Genomic DNA, 17,731 nt, shown 5'->3' with positions numbered 1-17,731 from the left:
CCCCACCTCGCAGTCCTGTGACCTCGTGCCTCAGTTTCCTTCTCTGCATCATGAGGATGCTGGGGGCATGACAGTGTATGGAAAACACCAGCCACAGAAAGACTGGATGAAGGCGGGTTCTTTTTGTTTGTTCCTAGCTTTAGGGGAGGAGGGGGGGATCCCAGGGGCGGGAACTGCTGCACGGCCAGCCGCTGGTCCTGTGTGACCCGGTAGAGAAGCCCTGGAGAGGGCGGCCGCTCCCGGGGTCTTCACTCCGGTGAGGTCCTTCACTCCCCGGCGATCTTGAAGGAAGAGACCTTCAGCCCGCCCTGCACGTTCAGGTAGCTGATGTGGCTGTGGCCCAGCCTGTTGGGAAAGGTCAGCTGGTGCCCGTCCGGCAGCTTCACTTCGAATCCGTCCTTCCCAAAGGTCACGGAGATCTGTGGGGGGAGGGAGGGTGTGGGGAGGCAGGAGGCCCCGGGAATGGGCCAGGGGGGCTCGCGGTGGCTCAGGCAGTGCCAACACGTGTCTAGGCCAGGGGGCCCTACCCTCTGGGCTCTCCCGCTGACGCCCTCCTCGGGCGCCTTCCCCCTTTGACCTCACCTTGACCTCTGACCCGGGGCTGAAGCACATGTGATTGTCCCGTTGCTCCTGCCCCCAGCCGCCATCCCGGGAGTTGCAGATGATGACGGAGTCCCGGATGCGTGGGTTGAAATGCAGGTTTAGCTTCTCTGACCCCTGGCCCAGATTAATCGCAAATCTGCCGGGAAAGGGGTAACAAGTCAGGATTGGGGGCCAGCCCCGGGGAAAACTGCTTGGGTTGACCACAGGCTGAAAGAATCACGAAAGAAAGGTGTTGACTGAGGCCTGTGCCTTAAGGCGAGGGAAGTGACAACCTGGTCAGACCTAGCACGGGAGTGCCCCGTTTCCATTTGGCACCTGGACCAAGGCCCTTGACAGGAGGGTCACTGAGAGGGACAATCTCAGGAATCGGGGAGGGAGAATTGCTGTCCTTAGGTATCTGGAGGCCTGCTGAGTTTGGCCATGAACAGTTAAGGTGGTGAGCTCCCTGTCATGACAGATATTCAATCAGGGGTTGTGTGACTTCTTGACAGGATCACTGCAGCCTGAGTTAGACTGTCAAGGTCCCTGAGAGTAGGACACGGAGTCATGAAGAGGGTGCCTTCAGTGGGAGGTCTCAGACTGGAGGGATCACAGATGTCTGTAAACTGGAGGAACCCAAGTAGGAGAAAGGGGTGACTTTGCTCTTGGCTCCTCCCGCCTACATCAGCCTGCCCCTCCCCAGCCAACAGTTGATGGAGATCAGCCCCGAGAAATTCTATAACCAGTCCGCCCACAGGTAGAGCCCAATGCCGCGGGTTCTAAAGGATAGGATGTAAATAAGACCCCTCCCTCTTGGCGCCCCCTGGTGGCTGTTTCCGGTGTAATGTGTGAAAGGCTGGCCTCCTGCCCATTTAGCTGGGTAAAAGGGCGGGGGGCATGGACTTTCATCAGAGACTCCTGACCTGCAGGGGGCTGGGCAGAGCTCCAGGGGCTTCTCCACCTGCCCCTTCGATGTCTTTGGGGGCCACGGAGTTGAGCATATAGCATGAGCTGTGAAATTCTCAGGGTCCCCAAACAGCTTCAGCAGCAAAGGCAGGCCCCTCACGGGAGGGGAGCCAGGGGGGGCGTGAGCAAGGATATAAAAAAGGCCCCTTTGGCCTGAGGTCGCTCTCCTCTGTGTCCGTCTCACTGGGCTGCCCTGCCTGCCCCCACCTTCCACGCCTGTCCCAGGCCTATGGACAGCTCCTCGGCCCCCTTCTGCCCCAACCCCCGCCTCTCCCCTTGCTCACCCATCAGCATCACTGGCAATCTTGCCCTTGATCTTCAGCGTTGTCCCCAACTTCATGTCCATGTTGGTCATCTCAAATTTTCCCTGTGCCAACAGAGAAGCATTCTGTAACAAGCCCGTCACACGAGTGCCCAGACCCCTTCTGCCGGTGGTGTCCACTCACAAGCACCATCTCACGGGGCCGCAGGTCACACTCACCCTCTGCACACTCGAGGGCACTGAGCCCCCCCATCATTAATATAAGAGATCTGGACTGGGTAGTCTCTGGAGAAGGAGGAGAGAGAGGGCAGGGACAGGATGACCGGAGAAGGGGACAGTGGGTTGGGAAGGTCTCTGGGCCACAGGGCTTCCCCCTGAGAGGCCGAGGGCAGGGTCAGTGTCATCCCTGCCATACTTGACCCCACCTGTGGCATTCACATCCTGCATCTTTTTTTTTTTTAAGATTTTATTTATTCATTTGACAGAGACAGAGATAGCCAGCGAGAGAGGGAACACAAGCAGGGGGAGTGGGAGAGGAAGAAGCTGGCTTCCAGCAGAGGAGGCTGATGTGGGGCTCGATCCCAGAACGTGAGGATCACGCCCTGAGCCGAAGGCAGACGCTTAACGACTGAGCCACCCAGGTGCCCCCACATCCTGCATCTTATCTCTACTGGCTTGAACGGTGTCTCCCAAAAAGTCATGGCCACCTGATACCCGTGGGTGTGACCTATCTGGAGACAGGGTCTTTGCAGATGTAACCAGGTTAAGATTTGTTTAGGGTGGACCTTAAATCCGATATGACTGACATCCTTATAAGCAAAGGGAAAGGGGTCCCAGAAACACAGACCCACAGAGGAGAAGGCACCATGAGGACAGAGGCAGAGATGGGAGCAGGACAGCCACAGCCCAGGACCCTGAGACCGGCTATGAGCAGCGAAGCTGCAGGAGACAAGAAAGGCTCCTCCCCCGGAGCCTTCAGCGGAGGCCGGGCCCTGCCGAGCCCCCGATTTCAGACTTCTCGCCTCTAAACCTCTGAGAGAATAAATGTGTTGCAGCAGCCACGGGAAACAGAGACCCCTTCTGATCCTCAGATGCCGTCTGTGATTGGTTCCGTAAATGCGGGACACTGAGGCTCAGAGAGGCGCAGTGACTTATCTGAAGCCACACAGCCAGCTATGACAGAGCCGGGTTTGGAATCAGAGAATCAGGGACCGCAAAGACGATCCACTCAAACTCCTGCACTTTACAGATTGTGACCTTGGCCGACTTCCTCCCCGAGCCTCAGTTTCTTCATCTTTATAAAGCTCAGTAGAGGGGCGCCTGGGTGGCTCAGTTGGTTGAGCTGCTGCCTTTGGCTCAGGTCATGATCCCAGGGTCCTGGGATCGAGCCCCAGCATCCGGGGAACCTATTTCTCCCGCTGTCCCTCCCCCTGCTCGTGCTCGGGCTCATGCTTGCTCTCTCAAATAAATACATAAAATCTTTTTTTAAAAAGCTCAGTAGGTGTTGGCAATTATTATTACTCCTAAAATTATTTTATTAAGGACGAGAAACTGAGTCTAGAGAGGGGAAGAGGTAGGTCCGGGCTCCCGCAGCAGGGTGGTGGTAGAGAGAGCAGAGAACATTCATGCTAAAGGGCGGTGGAGGCCGTCTGTCCCACTCGGTCACTAAACCGAGAGGGAAACCGAGGCCCAGAGAGGGGCAGTGACATTTTTCTCCAGCCACCCCCAAGGCACCCCCTCAGGCAAAGATGTGGGGAGTGGAGGAGGTGAGCGGCGGGGAAGCCGGCATTCTCACCGACATGCTGGCAGCTGCCGGCCGTAGCTCTCGGTGGCTCCCGGAGGCCTAGGCTCAGGATCGCGCCTCACGGCCCAGTTTATATTCTAGAGTATTACACATTAACTTCCTCGAGGCCATAAATGGGGACTTTGGCCCCTTCTGCCCGGGTGTCGCTCCCCTGGCATCTCCCGGTACCCAGAACAAATGGGTGGGAGGAGGCTCCTGGCCTGGGCGCACCCAGCCCAGCCCAGAGCATCCTCCTGACCTCCCCGCACCCAGCCTCCCATCCCCCGCCCAGCCCGGCCCCAGCTGGGTGTCTGAGCCAGCAGAATGCCATGTGAACCTGGCGAGCCACCCGAGGTCCTGAGGCCCGCTTCCTCATCCTCAAACACAGAGACTTGCTCCGTAAGAAACCTCGAAGCTTCTCGTTTTCTCTGATGTCAAGATTCGTTCCAAGAGCCTTTTGTTTTGTTTTCTCCCCTCACCCCATGATTTTTCTGATCGTACGTGTAAGTGTTAAAGGCAATACGTGCTGGATTCAAGGAAAGCATCTAGAAGTATCTATAACAAACTGTTAAAGTCAGAGAAGGGAGGGAAAGGGCTAAGGGAGCGGTACTGGGGATTTAAATGCTTCGCTCTTCTGTGATTTACGTCACTGACCACAGGCTCACGGGGCAGCTGGAGATACTAAGTATGAAAGAACTCAAACAGAGCGAGCGCCCATAAGCCTCCCACCAGAAGGAAACCTGCTCGCTCTCCTGGCACATTTCCCTCCTCACGGTTTTCTGTGGCTTTATATCCTCGACAGCCCTCTGTCTGTGCAGCTGTCTCTCCTGCTTCATTCAGTAACCATGAAAGCCCACAAATCTATATTCCACAACGGTAGTGTCATGGCAGTGAAATAGTCCCCCTTCAGTGACTGACTTTATACTGGATCAATTTCCTTCTGCTGAGCACTTAACATTAATTCGAAATGTTTGCTATTAAAAGTACGGCTGCATTAAATCTATTTGCATATAAACTTTGACTGCATCCTGACAATGTATTTAGGGTGGATTCCCAGAAGTGGGATTTTTCTAGAGCCCTGGTTGGGCAAGCCAGAGTGGTTTCTGCGAGAGCTGGCAGGGGCCGCTCTGCAAGGGGTCCTGGGAGGCCAGCCCTGCGGAGAGCCCTCTGGGACTGGGAGCTGACAGGCGGCTTGCTGCCCCGGGCTCACAGAGGACACCACCTCCAGGCCCCTGGCCGCCCGGAGAGGAGGGTGATTTCCTCGTTTAAAGCCACAAAGGAAATCCATCCCTTCTCGGCCTTCCTCCCAGGGCCGTGGTAAAGCCCAAGCGAGATAAGGAGTTTTCAAGTGCTTTCTACACGGAAACCCTCTAATCAACAGAAACTGCACCTTGTAAAGGTGTTATTTTTCTGATTATAGCAGTAATTCTAGCTCACTCTAGAAAGTTTCGATAAGCCCACAAAGTAGAAAGAACTTACAAGTTCACTGTTTTAGAAAAATCTTTAGAGATGGGAAGCCCATGTCCGCCTTCTGAATTGGACACTCTTCTGCATGGATGTGTGACATCAATGAAAGATTTTTTAAAACAAAGAAAGGAGGAAAGGAAGGGAAAAAGGAAGGCAGGGAGGAAAGAAAGAAAAAAAAATCTAAATCACCAACACCCTTATTTTCTTAATAACGCCTGACTTCTGGGGCGCCTGGGTGGCGTCTGCCTTGCGCTCAGGTCATGATCTCAGGATCCGGGGCTGGAACCCCCGTGTTGGTTCTCTGCCCAGTGGGGAGTCTGCTTCTCCCTCTCCCTCTGTGCTCTCTCTCTCACTCTCACTCTTTCTCAAGTAAATAAGTAAATACAATGAAGCCTGCCTCCTGAAGGGTACGCTACACTTTCCAAAGCACTTTATCGAGCCCTCATCACAGTAAACTCAGCAAACGTTCAAGGTGATCTTTACTGTGATCCCATTTTTCAGATGGGGAAGGAAGGGTCCCATGTAAGGAGTAAGTAGCAGAGCTTGCCTTGTCTACCAACGCATGGCTCACTGTTCTCACTTAGCAAAGGGAAGAGTTTTCCTCCAGAAGGATGTCCTTTGTGTGACACACAGCCTTGGCCATGATACCCAGTGATCCCCACCTCCTGGTACTCACCCCCTCGTGTACTGACTCCCCTTGAGCGTGGCTGGACCCAGAGGCTTGAGTCTAACCAAGAGAATACTAGAATAGGGCAAAAGTGACGGGGTGTCACTTCCAAAATTAGGTTATGAAAAGACTGATTACAAAAAGAAACATGAAAGGGGACAGTCCCCCCCCCCTTGCTGTGCCCTGACTCTGGGGATAGCAAACAAGCCATGTTATGAACAGTCCTACTAACACAGACACGGCCCATGTACCAAGGAACCAATGTCTCCAGCCCACTGCCAGGGAAGACCTGAGGCTCGCCAGATGAGTGAACCTGGCCGTGGATGGATCCCCCCTGACAACACCTTGACCGCAGCCTCGGGAGAGATCCAGCAAAGTCCTGACTGGATTCCTGAGCACAGAAGCTGTGAGAAACCTGTTTCTGGCTTTATGTTTCTACATTCTGGTGAATTTGTTACACAGCAGGGGATAACAAGTACACTTGGCCAAGCAATTGCTACCAACAGCTCGATGGGAGAAATAACATCCACGAAGGCCTCCAACGAAGGAATCTTCAGTCCGGGTGTGTCCCCAGACATTCTATGATACTGGGCTTTTTCAAGACCCAGCTCCTGGTTTCGTGTCCTTAATTCCTTCCTTTATGCCCTATTAGCTCTTTCTCTTGGTGTTTCCTCCATTTTATTGCTCTTTTCCTCGCTTCTCAAGTTGAATGTTTAGTTCATTCATTTTTCGTCTCATCTTTTTACTAACAATGCATTTGAGGCGATAAATTTTCCTCACTGCCTCCTTGGCCACTTCTCAGAAGGTTTGTTTTGTTTTAAGATTTTATTTATTTATTTGAGAGAGAGAGGAAGAGAGAATGAGCAAAGGGGAGGAGCAGACGGAGAGGGAGAAGCAGACCCCCCGCCAAGCAGGGAGCCCAACGCAGGGCTCGATCCCAGGACCCCGAGATCATGACCTGAGCCGAAGGCAGACGCTTAAGTGACTGAGCGCCCCAGGCGGCCTGCTTCTCAGAAGTTTAAAGATGTTCTGCTCATATTCCCCAAGTTACCTTGAACCAAAGCCAGACACTCAGAACATTGTTCTCCACACTCCGTACACGCTTAATGCCTATTTGGGGACTGACCTACGGAAGAGCAAAATCACCATCCCCATCATCACTGGGGAAGGGGTGGAAAATAGAATATCTCGAATACAGAGTTGGCTACGTTCAAGACGCTACACGAATAGAAATGAACCACCATACAGCCATCCAAGGTCACATTCTGGGGGGCGCTGCTCTAAGGGGCAACAGCGAGGAGTTGCCACAACAAAGCTGCCCACGTGCGCACCTCCAGGGTGCCAAGAAGGACATCACCGAGCTGGCCACACAGCTCTGCGTCCTGTGACATAAGCACCTACGACTTTATTCAAAACGCAGAGGATTGACGGCCTCCATAGAAGAAAAGTATAAAATACTGTCAGGCCTTAAAGACATCGGGCCTAAGCAGGGAGACAAGCTTGAGCACAGGAAACAACCAGAAAACAATTAATTACTCCCCGCCCCCAGTGGAAGGCTGCAGAAAGTTCCAGACTCCTGGGGCGGAAGGGGTCCTCGATGTCATTTGGAGTGCAAAGCATGGAGCTGGAATCTTGATTCTGCCACTTGCCAGCTATGTGACCTCGGGCCCAGTTACTTAACCTCTCAGATCGATCTCTTCCTCCGTAAAATGAGAACAAAAGTGTTAGAAGGATTAAGGCAGATAACGCCTGGAGTTTTGTTAATAGTTAACGATATTATTTGTTAATAAGACCAGGAGCCCAGTGCCCCACCTGTGCTGGCTGTAAGGAGGGCAGCTCTCCCCACACGCCGGGCAGCTGCGTGTGAACCCTGAGGCTCAACCCTCAAGCCTATAAGAATGTTCTTCTGGCAACTTCCCAGGGCCCCATGATGACTTTCGTGAGCCCAAGTTACTTCCACCTTTGTGGGCCCGTTCCTGCAGGAACTGCACCTGTTTTTATATAACACGTACGTAAACACACACACACACACACACACGTATCATTATAATTTACACTGCACAGAATGAGCATGTCAATGTTATATATTAATACACCCGGATTAATATAAAACTAATATAACACTGTATGTTAACTATACTGAATTTTTTTTTTAATGTTATCTATCAAGGGCGCCTGGGTGGCTCAGTGGGTTGAGCGTCTGACTCTTGATTTCAGCTCAGGTCATGATCCCAGGGTCGTGAGATTGAGCCCCGTGTGGGGTTCTGCGCTGAGCAGGGAGTCTGCTGGAGATTCTCTCTCCCTCAATCGCTCACACATGCGCTCTCTCTCTCTCAAAAAAAATTTTTTTTAACATTACATATGAAACATTTTCTCAGGGATGGGCGAAATGGATAAAGCGGTCAAAAGGTATCAACTTTCAGGGGCGCCTGGGTGGCACAGCGGTTAAGCGTCTGCCTTCGGCTCAGGGCGTGATCCTGGCGTTATGGGATCGAGCCCCACATCAGGCTCCTCCACTATGAGCCTGCTTCTTCCTCTCCCACTCCCCCTGCTTGTGTTCCCTCTCTCGCTGACTGTCTCTATCTCTGTCGAATAAATAAATAAAATCTTTAAAAAAAAAAGGTATCAACTTCAGTTATAAGATAAATAAGTCAGGGGAGGTAGAGCGTGGTGACCATGCTTAATTATACTCTTGAAATACTTGGAAATTGCTTACAGAATAGATCTTAGAAGTCCTCGTCATGAGAAAAAGGCAAGAAAAACAATTGGGCAACTCTGCGAGACGATGCATGGCCACTGGCTTTCCCGTGGTGGCCATTTCTCAACAGACAGAAATATCAAATCCTTCTCTTGTATAACTGAAACGAATATAATGCGATATGTCAACTATACCTCAATAAAAAACAAAACCCAAAACACCCCCACTTTTTTCTACCCAAAAGTTCATTTCCTTCCTATTTTATAAGAAATTAAAACCTTCCGATGAGCCTCTGAAGTGGGCTGTGCCCGGTGGAGGAGCCAGTCCGTGGCTTCTGGTGACTGTTGCCCACTGGCCTTCTGCTGTTGGGGGACTTTGCTCCCGAGGTCCGTGAGATGCCGGCCTAGCTCCTCTCCTGTCCCGCTCCTCCCCAAGAACAAACAGCCCAGTGCATCAGTGATATTACCCTGCTTCCCTTCCTGCTCGCCCCCCTCCCAACACCCTCCTTCAGATGGCAGGGTGGGCAGGGCGGGAGCACGGAAGCGCCGGGCTTTGGGCATCAAATGGGAAAATGTCAAGTCCTGGCTGTGCCACCTACGAGCTGAGGGGCCGTGGCAAGTCCCTTCGAGCCTCTGTTTCTTCATCTGTGAAAGGGAGCCAAGAGCGCCTTCTTCACAGGGTGATTGTGAGACTATTGTTTTAATTTAATTTAAGAACGTAACTTATGTAGCATGTGGGGCACTTCGGAGATGCTAAAAGGATACAGAAACAGAGATCCTCCTTTGGGAGAATTCCTAAATGGGTAACGGTTCCACCTGCGCCGAGGACCCCAGAGTCCAGGAGAGCAGACAGAGCGGAAGCTTGGGGGAATTTGCAGCGAGCAGCACTGGCCGCACGGACTGCGGCTGGCGAGCACCCTCCTTCCCCTGCCGTCGGGAAGACAGCTCTCCCTGGGAAGCCAGCGTCCATTCTGCTAGAGCGAGGCGATCCTGGGCAGGAGCCTGGGGCGGGAGAGGAAAGATACTGGTGACAGTCCGAGGTACCATCTCAAGGCCGCCAGATGCTCACAGCAGCCCGTGAGGGGCCCCATCTCCCAGACAGAGCTGGGGCTCATGATCTATGCTCTCCGATCTCCATGGAGATCAAAGCCCTTCTAGCTCAGTCTTTCTTCAGGTGTGCTAGCCTCAGGCACAGGGAGGCTTGGCTATAGCTGTGTGACCTTGGGCAAGTCACGCAACCTCTCCGGGCTTCAGTTTGTCCACCTGTAAAATGGGAACTGTCACACCTCCCGGGGTCACACCTCACAGGGTAGATGAACCTTAAGGAAGAATCTACGTGAAATGCTAAACCCAGGGCTGAGCCGTGGTCAGTGTCTTTCATTTGAAAGAGAGAGAGAGAGAGAACAGGGGGAGGGGCAGAGAGAGAGAGAGAGAGAGAGTCTCAAGCAGATTCCCCACTGAGCGTGGAGCACCACGCGGGGCTCGATCTCACGACCCTGAGATCATGACCTGAGCCGAAATCAGGAGTAGGACACCTAACTGACTGAGCCCCCCAGGAGCCCCTAGAAAGGCATTTTGAAGATTTCTACTTCACGGTATTGCCACAGGGCTATAAGAGAACACACATGATGGGCTTCACATAGAGTCTGGCACGTAGTAGGAGCCCCGCTACTCCTCTTCTGTCATCAAGAGCTAACGGCTGGTGTTACTGAGTGCTTCCCGCGCTCTGGGCCATGGTGAGGCCCCTCGCCTACATCATTAGATTTACTGTGAGGCACCCCGGGGCCTTCACAGAGCTGGCACTCAGTAGATAATCATTCTCTCGTCTGAACACAGGACAGCCCCTGCCCTCAGTCTCCCCAGCAGCAGCAAGCGGGGTTGGGAGCGATGACCTTCCAGCTTAAGGTCCAGGGGTCTCTCTGGGTGTTGGTCTCTCCCTCTGCCACTCCACCCTGCCCTGGCCACTCACGCTCAGTTAGAGGTCCCGGGGGCCTGCTTGCAGGCTCATGTGCCCTTCTCCCCTGCAGAATTCTAGAAGCCCCCAGCTCGTCCTTCCCTGGTCTTCGTGCCCTAAGTCATCCTCGGCCTCACCCCCAGGAGTTGATTTGCAAAGAGGCTAAGGGACCTCATCATCAGCTCACCAGGGTCCATTTCCCGGGAAGCATCAGACAACCGTTCAAGGTTTTGGGACACCTGGGTGGCTCAATTGGTTAAGCATCTGACTCTTGATCTCCGCTCAGGTCTTGATCTCAGGGTCGTGAGTTCAAGCCCTGCATGGGGCACCACACTGGGCATGGAGCCTACTTAAAAAAAAAAAAAATCAAGGTTTCCACCCTGATTCATTGCAGGTAGGAATGTAAAAGGGGGCAGCCCTTACAGAAAACAGTTTCACAGCTCCCCAAAAAGCTCAACGTAGGATTACCACGTGACCCAATAGTTTCACTCCTAGGTAGAGTCGAGAGGGATGGATGGCAAGGACTTGAACAGATCCGTGTACCCCAATGTTTACAGCAACATCGCTCACGACAGACAGAAGATGGAAACAGCCCAGGGCCCGTCAACGGGTGAGTGCACAAGCCAGATGCGCCACGCCCCCACGATGGAATAGTATTCAGCCTTAAAAGGGAATGAAGAGCCGATCTGTGCTGCCACGTGGGTGACACTTGAAAACCGTAGGCTCGGTGAAAGAAGGAAGACCCAAAAAGCCCCACGTTGCATGATTCCACTCGGACGGAATCTCTATAATAGATGAATCCATAGAGACAGAAAGTAAATTAGAGGTTACCAGGGGTGAGGGCTGGGGAGTTACTGTCTGATGAGTACAGAGTTTCTATCTGGGGTGATAAGAACGTTTTGGAAATAGAGGCTGCACAACATTGCAAAGGTGATAGCTGCCACTGAGTTACACGCTCAGAGTAGTTACAATGGAAATGTTTATGTTATGTCTATTTTGCTACAATTTTTTTTTTTTTGAGAGTGTGCATGTGCGCAAGCTGGTGGCGGGGCGGGGGGAGGGGATGGCAGAGGGAGAGAGAGAATTTTAAGCAGCCTCCACACCCAGCACAGAGCCCACAGGCTCCATCTCACAACCCCAAGACCATGATCTGAGCTTAAATCAAGAGTCAGACACTTAACCGACCGAAGCACCCAGGCGCCCCAATTTTGCTATAGTTTTTTAAAATTAATAATGCAATTTACCAAAAAAAATTGAACTGTACAGTTTCAATGGCTGAGTCATATGGTATGTGAATTATATATCAATAGAGCTATTTTTTTTAAGATTTTATTTTTATGTAACATCTACACCCGGCACGGGGCTTGAACTCATAACCCCAAGATCAAGTCTCACATTCCACCGACTGGGCCAGATGGGGGCCCCACAACAGAATTATTTTAAAATCAGGGCTTGCCTGGAGTTTGTAATGGCAACTTCTTTCACTTATTTTCCTCCTAAGGCCCCACCTGGAGTAGGTTACAGCCACAGGGTACAGGCACTATGTTTTTAGGAGTTTGTGGAAGGGGTAACCTCTCTCCAGGAGAGAGAAAGCATTTGCCTCCTCCTGCTGGCCACTAAGAGAACAATCTAGATTAGCAGAAAAAAAGAAAAAAAAAAAAGGTGGGGGGCTCCTGGGTGGCTCAGTGGGTTAAGCGTCTGCCTTTGGCTCGGGTCATGATCCCAGGGTCCTGGGACCGAGCCCCACATCAGGCTCCCGGCTCAGCAAGGAGCCTGCTTCTCCCTCGCCCTCTGCCCCTCCCCCCGCTCATGCTCTCTCTCAAATGCATAAGTAAAATCTTTTTTAAAAATGTACTACAATGGCATGTCAGGTAGTTAGGTAAAAACTTCTTATTGTTCTGATCTTACGAGTATGGTACTTGTCGGCTTTTTAAAGTTTGTAATCCATAGGAATTTATTTTCTCACTCTCAATGAATACCTAATTTCACATGTGTAATTTTATATTCTTTTATTTTAATGAGGTCTCCAAATTTTTATAAACTTCAGCCTCCATAAAACTCCTTATGTAAAACGCATTGCTTACATTGGGTATCTGTCAAAAAAAAAAGATTGAAAACCCCTGGATTAGATAAATGATCTCAGAGATTTCTTCCAGCTCCAGAATTCTCTCTGTGGGAAATGTGCCCTGCCCCCTCCTCCTATCAGCGTGACTCGGACAGAAAGACAAGGAAGTCCTGTCTTGGAGCTTATCCAAGTCTTTCCGGCTGTACTTGGCATCCTTTTCCGGCAGGGAGACAAAAGTATGGGTATGCAGAGCTCCGGAGGGAGAGGTGAAGACAGATACCTTGAAGGTATAAGCTTTGGGGGAAAGGGAAAACAAAGGGGTAGAACCCAAACCCAAAACTAGGGAATAGAATGGAGGGCAACTCCCACTATAACAGCACTAGTCACCATTCAGAGCCTTCTTTAATTTAGCATTTATTGAGTGCCTACTATATGCTAGGTGTGGTAACATGTTATCTCTAATCCCCCCGCCATCCAGGACTCACAGTCACGTATAGCTCTGCTCTCTTCTGCCCTGCACACCGTTCCCTCCGGCCAAGCCATACTTCCCACATACTGTCCCCTTCTCTTGGGGAGGGAATTCCTGCTCCTACTTTAGTTCCCTGCTCAAGGGCACCTCCTCTCTCTCACCGCTCAGTTCACCACCAGGATCATCAGTCTCAACACGCAACCCCCACCCCTGCAACGCTTAGAATATACCCCTACAGGACGTTGACTGTGCAGCCAGTTCAGAGCTCCCTGGTGCGTGGTTGTCCTGGCATCACCCCATTTGAAATTATATTGTTTGTTTATAGGTTTATCAGTTTTGTGGAATGTAAATCCCCCCAGGGCACAGGGTAAGCATCTGTCCATCAGCAATTAGAGAAGGGCCATGTTTGAATATTGCCTTCCAGTTGGTGAATTCTGGGCTTTCTTCTTTCCTTCCAGCCAGTGGGGTGAGGGTCATAGTGTGGCGTCTGTGGCCACAGCCCCCTGGTAAACCAGATCTCCCTACCCGCTGGAAAGGGGTGTAGGGGCAAGGGGGGATTTTCTTCCTCCCTACCACCTGGGTTGACATACAATCCAGTCCCCGGAAAGTGTGGACGTCATTTGGTATATCTGAGAACCAGAGCAGGGGAAGGGTGATGTTACAACGAGCTGGGGCAGAGGGAGGCCAGGAACCGGGGTCCCACTATGTTGGAGAGATCATCCATATGATCTCTGGCCGGACCTTCAGGGGTGAGTCTGCATAACACTAAATGTGCCCATCTCAGATCTAAGGTCCTTGAGGATCCAAAGTGGGCAGGTGCAGGGGCTCAGGGAGCAGGGGATGGTAAGGCTACCTTTGGACCTCGAATTCCCGGGCCACACCCCCAGCAAGTCCAAACTGAATAGGAGGTTGTCCAAGAGCCTGTGTCCAGGAACCTGTGTTCTTTAGTTCCCCAGGGGATTTTTTAAAAAGATTTTTTTAAAATTTATTTGTTTGACAGAGAGAGAGAGAGCCAGCGAGAGAGGGAACACAAGCAGGGGGAGTGGGAGAGGAAGAAGCAGGCTCCCAGCAGAGCAGGGAACCCGATGCGGGGCTCGATCCCAGGACCCTGGGATCATGCCCTGAGCTGAAGGCAGACGCTTAACAACTGAGCCACCCAGGTGCCCCTCCCCAGGGGATTCTGACAAAGGTAGTCACCTCGGAGAAAATCAGCAGAGTAGTCCCAGCGCAACCTCGGAAATCAAACAGAAATTGGCCCCCGCTCCCCACTAACTTGCAGCCTCCATCAAGATCTCCTTTAACCTCGCTGGACCTCAGTTTCCTCCTCTGTAAAATGGGGAGATTAATCCCCACCTCAAGGGTGTGATATATGTGCAAAAGTCATGGCACACTTGACTACTGAAGTCAAGTTGTTGGCACACACAGCAGGGGAGTCAGTAACTGGTAGCAAATTATCTTTGTCATGGAATCAAAGCAAAGACACTGAAATGAACTGTTACAGGAGAGACGCCCAACCCCCCAGGGTGTGGAAAAGTTCAATGAACAAGTTCATTTCTCTAGGGCCCTCAATCCTCCCTCCACATACAAGACATGATCCAGTGCCCTGTGAACCACGTCCTACGTTCACTGTCCCGTTATTTCAGGCAATCCAGATTTTCTGGGACAGTTTCCATCGTAAATAGCCAATTAGATCATTTTCTGTAATAGAGGCTTTAGATTTGCCCTGAATTTCTCTTTCCTTCCACCTCAAAGGTCAATCTTTTCAATAAAGATAATTTATGAAATGTACGGGGAACTAGGGCTGAATTTTAATGCTTTGTGAGACTTCTCATTTATGTCAATTAATAAATCAGGGCAATAATCTTCCCTATACCACGTGGCCTGGTTCTGATTTGGAAAACAGGAGCCCCTGTCCCTGTCCCTGTGCACATACGTAAGTGGTTGATACGTAAGCTGCGTGCACCCTCTCATCTCTCTGATGCCTGCTTTCCCAGCCAGCAGTAGAACCTGGGATCGTGTTTTCTGGAACCAAGCACAGACTTTGGGTGCAGAGACTCAAGCTTGAGCTCAAATTTGGACTGGGGTTTGCTGAGTCAGATGACCCCAAGACCTTTGCACTGGCTAGTGTCTTGGTTTGGACGCCCTTCCTACAGCTAGCGTCTTCTCAGCTACAGTGTGAACTCATCAGAAAGGTCTGCTTGGTCACCCTGCACCTGGCCTCCACCCCACGGCAGCCCATGGCAGTCCTTTTACAATGAGTTCAGCATATTTTGTTTGCTTTTGTATTTTCTGTCCTTTGAAGGCAAGGACTTGGGTCTTACGGTTCTTGCAATGGAGGCCGTGTGGCCACACTGGCCAACCACATCCATACACGGGGCCTCAGAACTCTCATCTGTAAAACAGAGAGAATAACACCCAGCTCTGAGGTCTGCGTGAGGATTACAGGACACAATGACACCCATATGATTATTTGTCCCCCTAGCCCCAGAGGGTGGCCTGGAAGGAAGATTCTGGCTGGGGTCACGGGGGCCGGAATTAAGGCCATGTCTCAGCTTGTTCGTGGGCCTTCTACACCTCCCCGCCCCCAGGAAAGGATTGACTGCTTTCCTACTTGCCCTCCAAGATCTCTCCCCCATTTCCTCTTTCCCCCTTCCCTACCCATCCTTGCCAGCCTTTCTAGGGCTGGAGGGGTTTTCCTGGGAAGGGTCTGGGACATAAAGCCCTTGGAGGTCAGCACGGTTCTTCAAGGACAGCTCAGCTTTCTTGTTGTCTCCCCACCCCAGGGTTCCCATGTCACTCAAAGCAAGACATTTGCAAACAGTAGAGACGGACACAGCTTTCAAAGGCCAAAGCACTGCATTTCCTGCTTCCTGTGCTCCTTCCTTCCACCAGCCTCAGGTTCCTCCTCCTGCACCTTCTCCAGTGACCCCCAGTCTGTACCAGGCCTGACCTGCCTGGCTACAGCTCCTGAGTCTCCCTCACCAAGCCCTATTCTCTGGGACTCACTGACACACAGCCCAGAGCCTTTCTTAAGAGCGCAGCCTGGCTCCCCCACACATATGTACACATTCACGTTGACATGTGGGGCACGTTCCTGCACCCCTCTCTCCATAAAATTTATGAAATAATAGTTTCTACTCGTTCATTTATTCAATGCAGATTTATCAAATACCTACCGTGTACCAGCAACTCTTTAAAGCTTTGGAGATACACGAGTGAACCAAACAAATGAAATTCCTTGCTCTCATGGAGATTATATTCCAGTGGGGAAGAGTGACCAGAAAACACAATGAAAAAAGAAAATAAGTAATGAAGGTAAGTACTGAGGAGAAAAGTTCGGCAAGGAAAGCAGGTAGGGAGCATGTGCTGGGGGGTTCACTTTGCAGACCCCATTGCTTTGGATTCTCGCAACCATGTTTCAGATGAGAAGCCTGAGATCTAGGGAGGCTAAGTGATTTGCGCAAGGTCATACATCTTGGAAAGCACTGAAGTCAGAATTTGAATCCAGGTCAAATCTATGCTACCTTTAAAAAGTGACTGCTGGGGCGCCTGGGTGGCTCAATTGTTAAGCGTCTGCCTTCGGCTCAGGCCCTGATCCCAGGGTCCTGGGATCAAGCCCCACATCAGGCTCCTCTGCTGGGAGCCTGCTTCTTCCTCTCCCACTCCCCCTGCTTGTGTTCTCTCTCTCGCTCGCTGGCTGTCTCTATCTCTATCAAATAAATAGATAAAAATCTTTATTAATAAATAAATAAATAAATAAATAAACAAACAAACAAATAAATAAATAAAAAGTGACTCCTGACAACCCCTACATCAGTGGGGTAAATACGGTTGCCTTCTATTTCTGGGATAATTCATTTCAGTAGTAAAAGAAACAGAAAGAGGTCTAAGTACACATTAGGTTATGGCTTTTATTGAGGAACGCAATACACATACGTATCCCTTTCCTACATAATTTCAATGGCCTGCGGAAGAGAATTTTAGAAAAGCATCGCAGTTGGCTGAATGGTGAGTTTCGGGGGGAAAAACTGACCCAGCACAACCCCCTCATCTCCCAGATGAGGTCACTGCGGTTCTGCAAGGTGACTCAGGTCGTTCACCAAGGCGCTCACCAAGCCGAACCGGCTTCACCAGATTTCCTAGTCTTTGCGGCTTTAACCCTGTCCCTGGGAATGGGTGGCTCCAGAGGGCACTATGGACTGGTTCCCCGGGGGGCCGCCAGGGGGCGATAGACTGCAACGGACTCGGGTGAGCCGGGGACCGGCTCCCCCCGGGCGTGACGTCACCTGGTGATCCGGCGCCGCGGGAGGGAAAGCCAGAGGAGGGAGACCTTTGATGGAGGCGGAAACGGCAGGAGAAAAGATACCGAGGCTAGGAAATCTGTCCATTCTGCCCTCCCTGATTTCACACTACCCCGCACCTGTTCCGTCTCCCCACTGTTGCCGCCTGGACCGCTCTAAAACAAAAGCCTAACTTCGTCGCCCCCCATGAAACTCTTTAACGACACCAACATAGCTTACAGAAAAAAAGCTAAGCACAGACCTGCAAGATCATGCCCTGGCCTAATTCCAGGCCAACATCCTCTGGGGCCCTATTGATATGCTTTCAATTTTCTAAATGCATCGTACTCTTTCTACCCTGCGAGCCCTGAAACGTTTGGTTCCCTCCACCTGAAATATCTTTTCGCACCAGGTTTACCCGGAGAAATCCGTCTGTCTTTCAGCTAAATGTCACCTCTGAAACAAACCTCCCCTGACAAGACCCCCTCCCTCATCCCTTCTAGCCCTCAACTCTAGTCGAGGCAAACTCCTGAGTTGCC

The 17,731-nt window shown here is 51.3% G+C and overlaps 1 protein-coding gene across 1 annotated transcript; it reads right to left on the bottom strand.

The window, feature by feature from the left end:
• Positions 1-100: 100 nt before the first annotated feature.
• On the bottom strand, positions 101-3,704 carry LGALS2 (galectin 2). The gene is made up of 4 exons (XM_045779803.2): positions 3,606-3,704; positions 1,833-1,915; positions 583-739; positions 101-419 (listed from the first exon to the last, which is right to left on the bottom strand). Exons 1-4 carry the CDS (start codon positions 3,609-3,611, stop codon positions 267-269), a joined length of 399 nt encoding a protein of 132 aa, XP_045635759.1. The 5' UTR covers positions 3,612-3,704; the 3' UTR covers positions 101-266.
• Between the last annotated feature and the right edge of the window lie 14,027 nt (positions 3,705-17,731).

Source organism: Ursus americanus, chromosome 17 (genome assembly GCF_024610735.1).
Source record: "Ursus americanus isolate L20-20 chromosome 17, mUrsAme1.1.p, whole genome shotgun sequence".
Lineage (NCBI taxonomy): Eukaryota > Metazoa > Chordata > Mammalia > Carnivora > Ursidae > Ursus > Ursus americanus.
The sequence above is the reverse complement of the archived record's forward strand: the minus strand, read 5'-3'. Positions and strand labels throughout refer to the sequence as shown.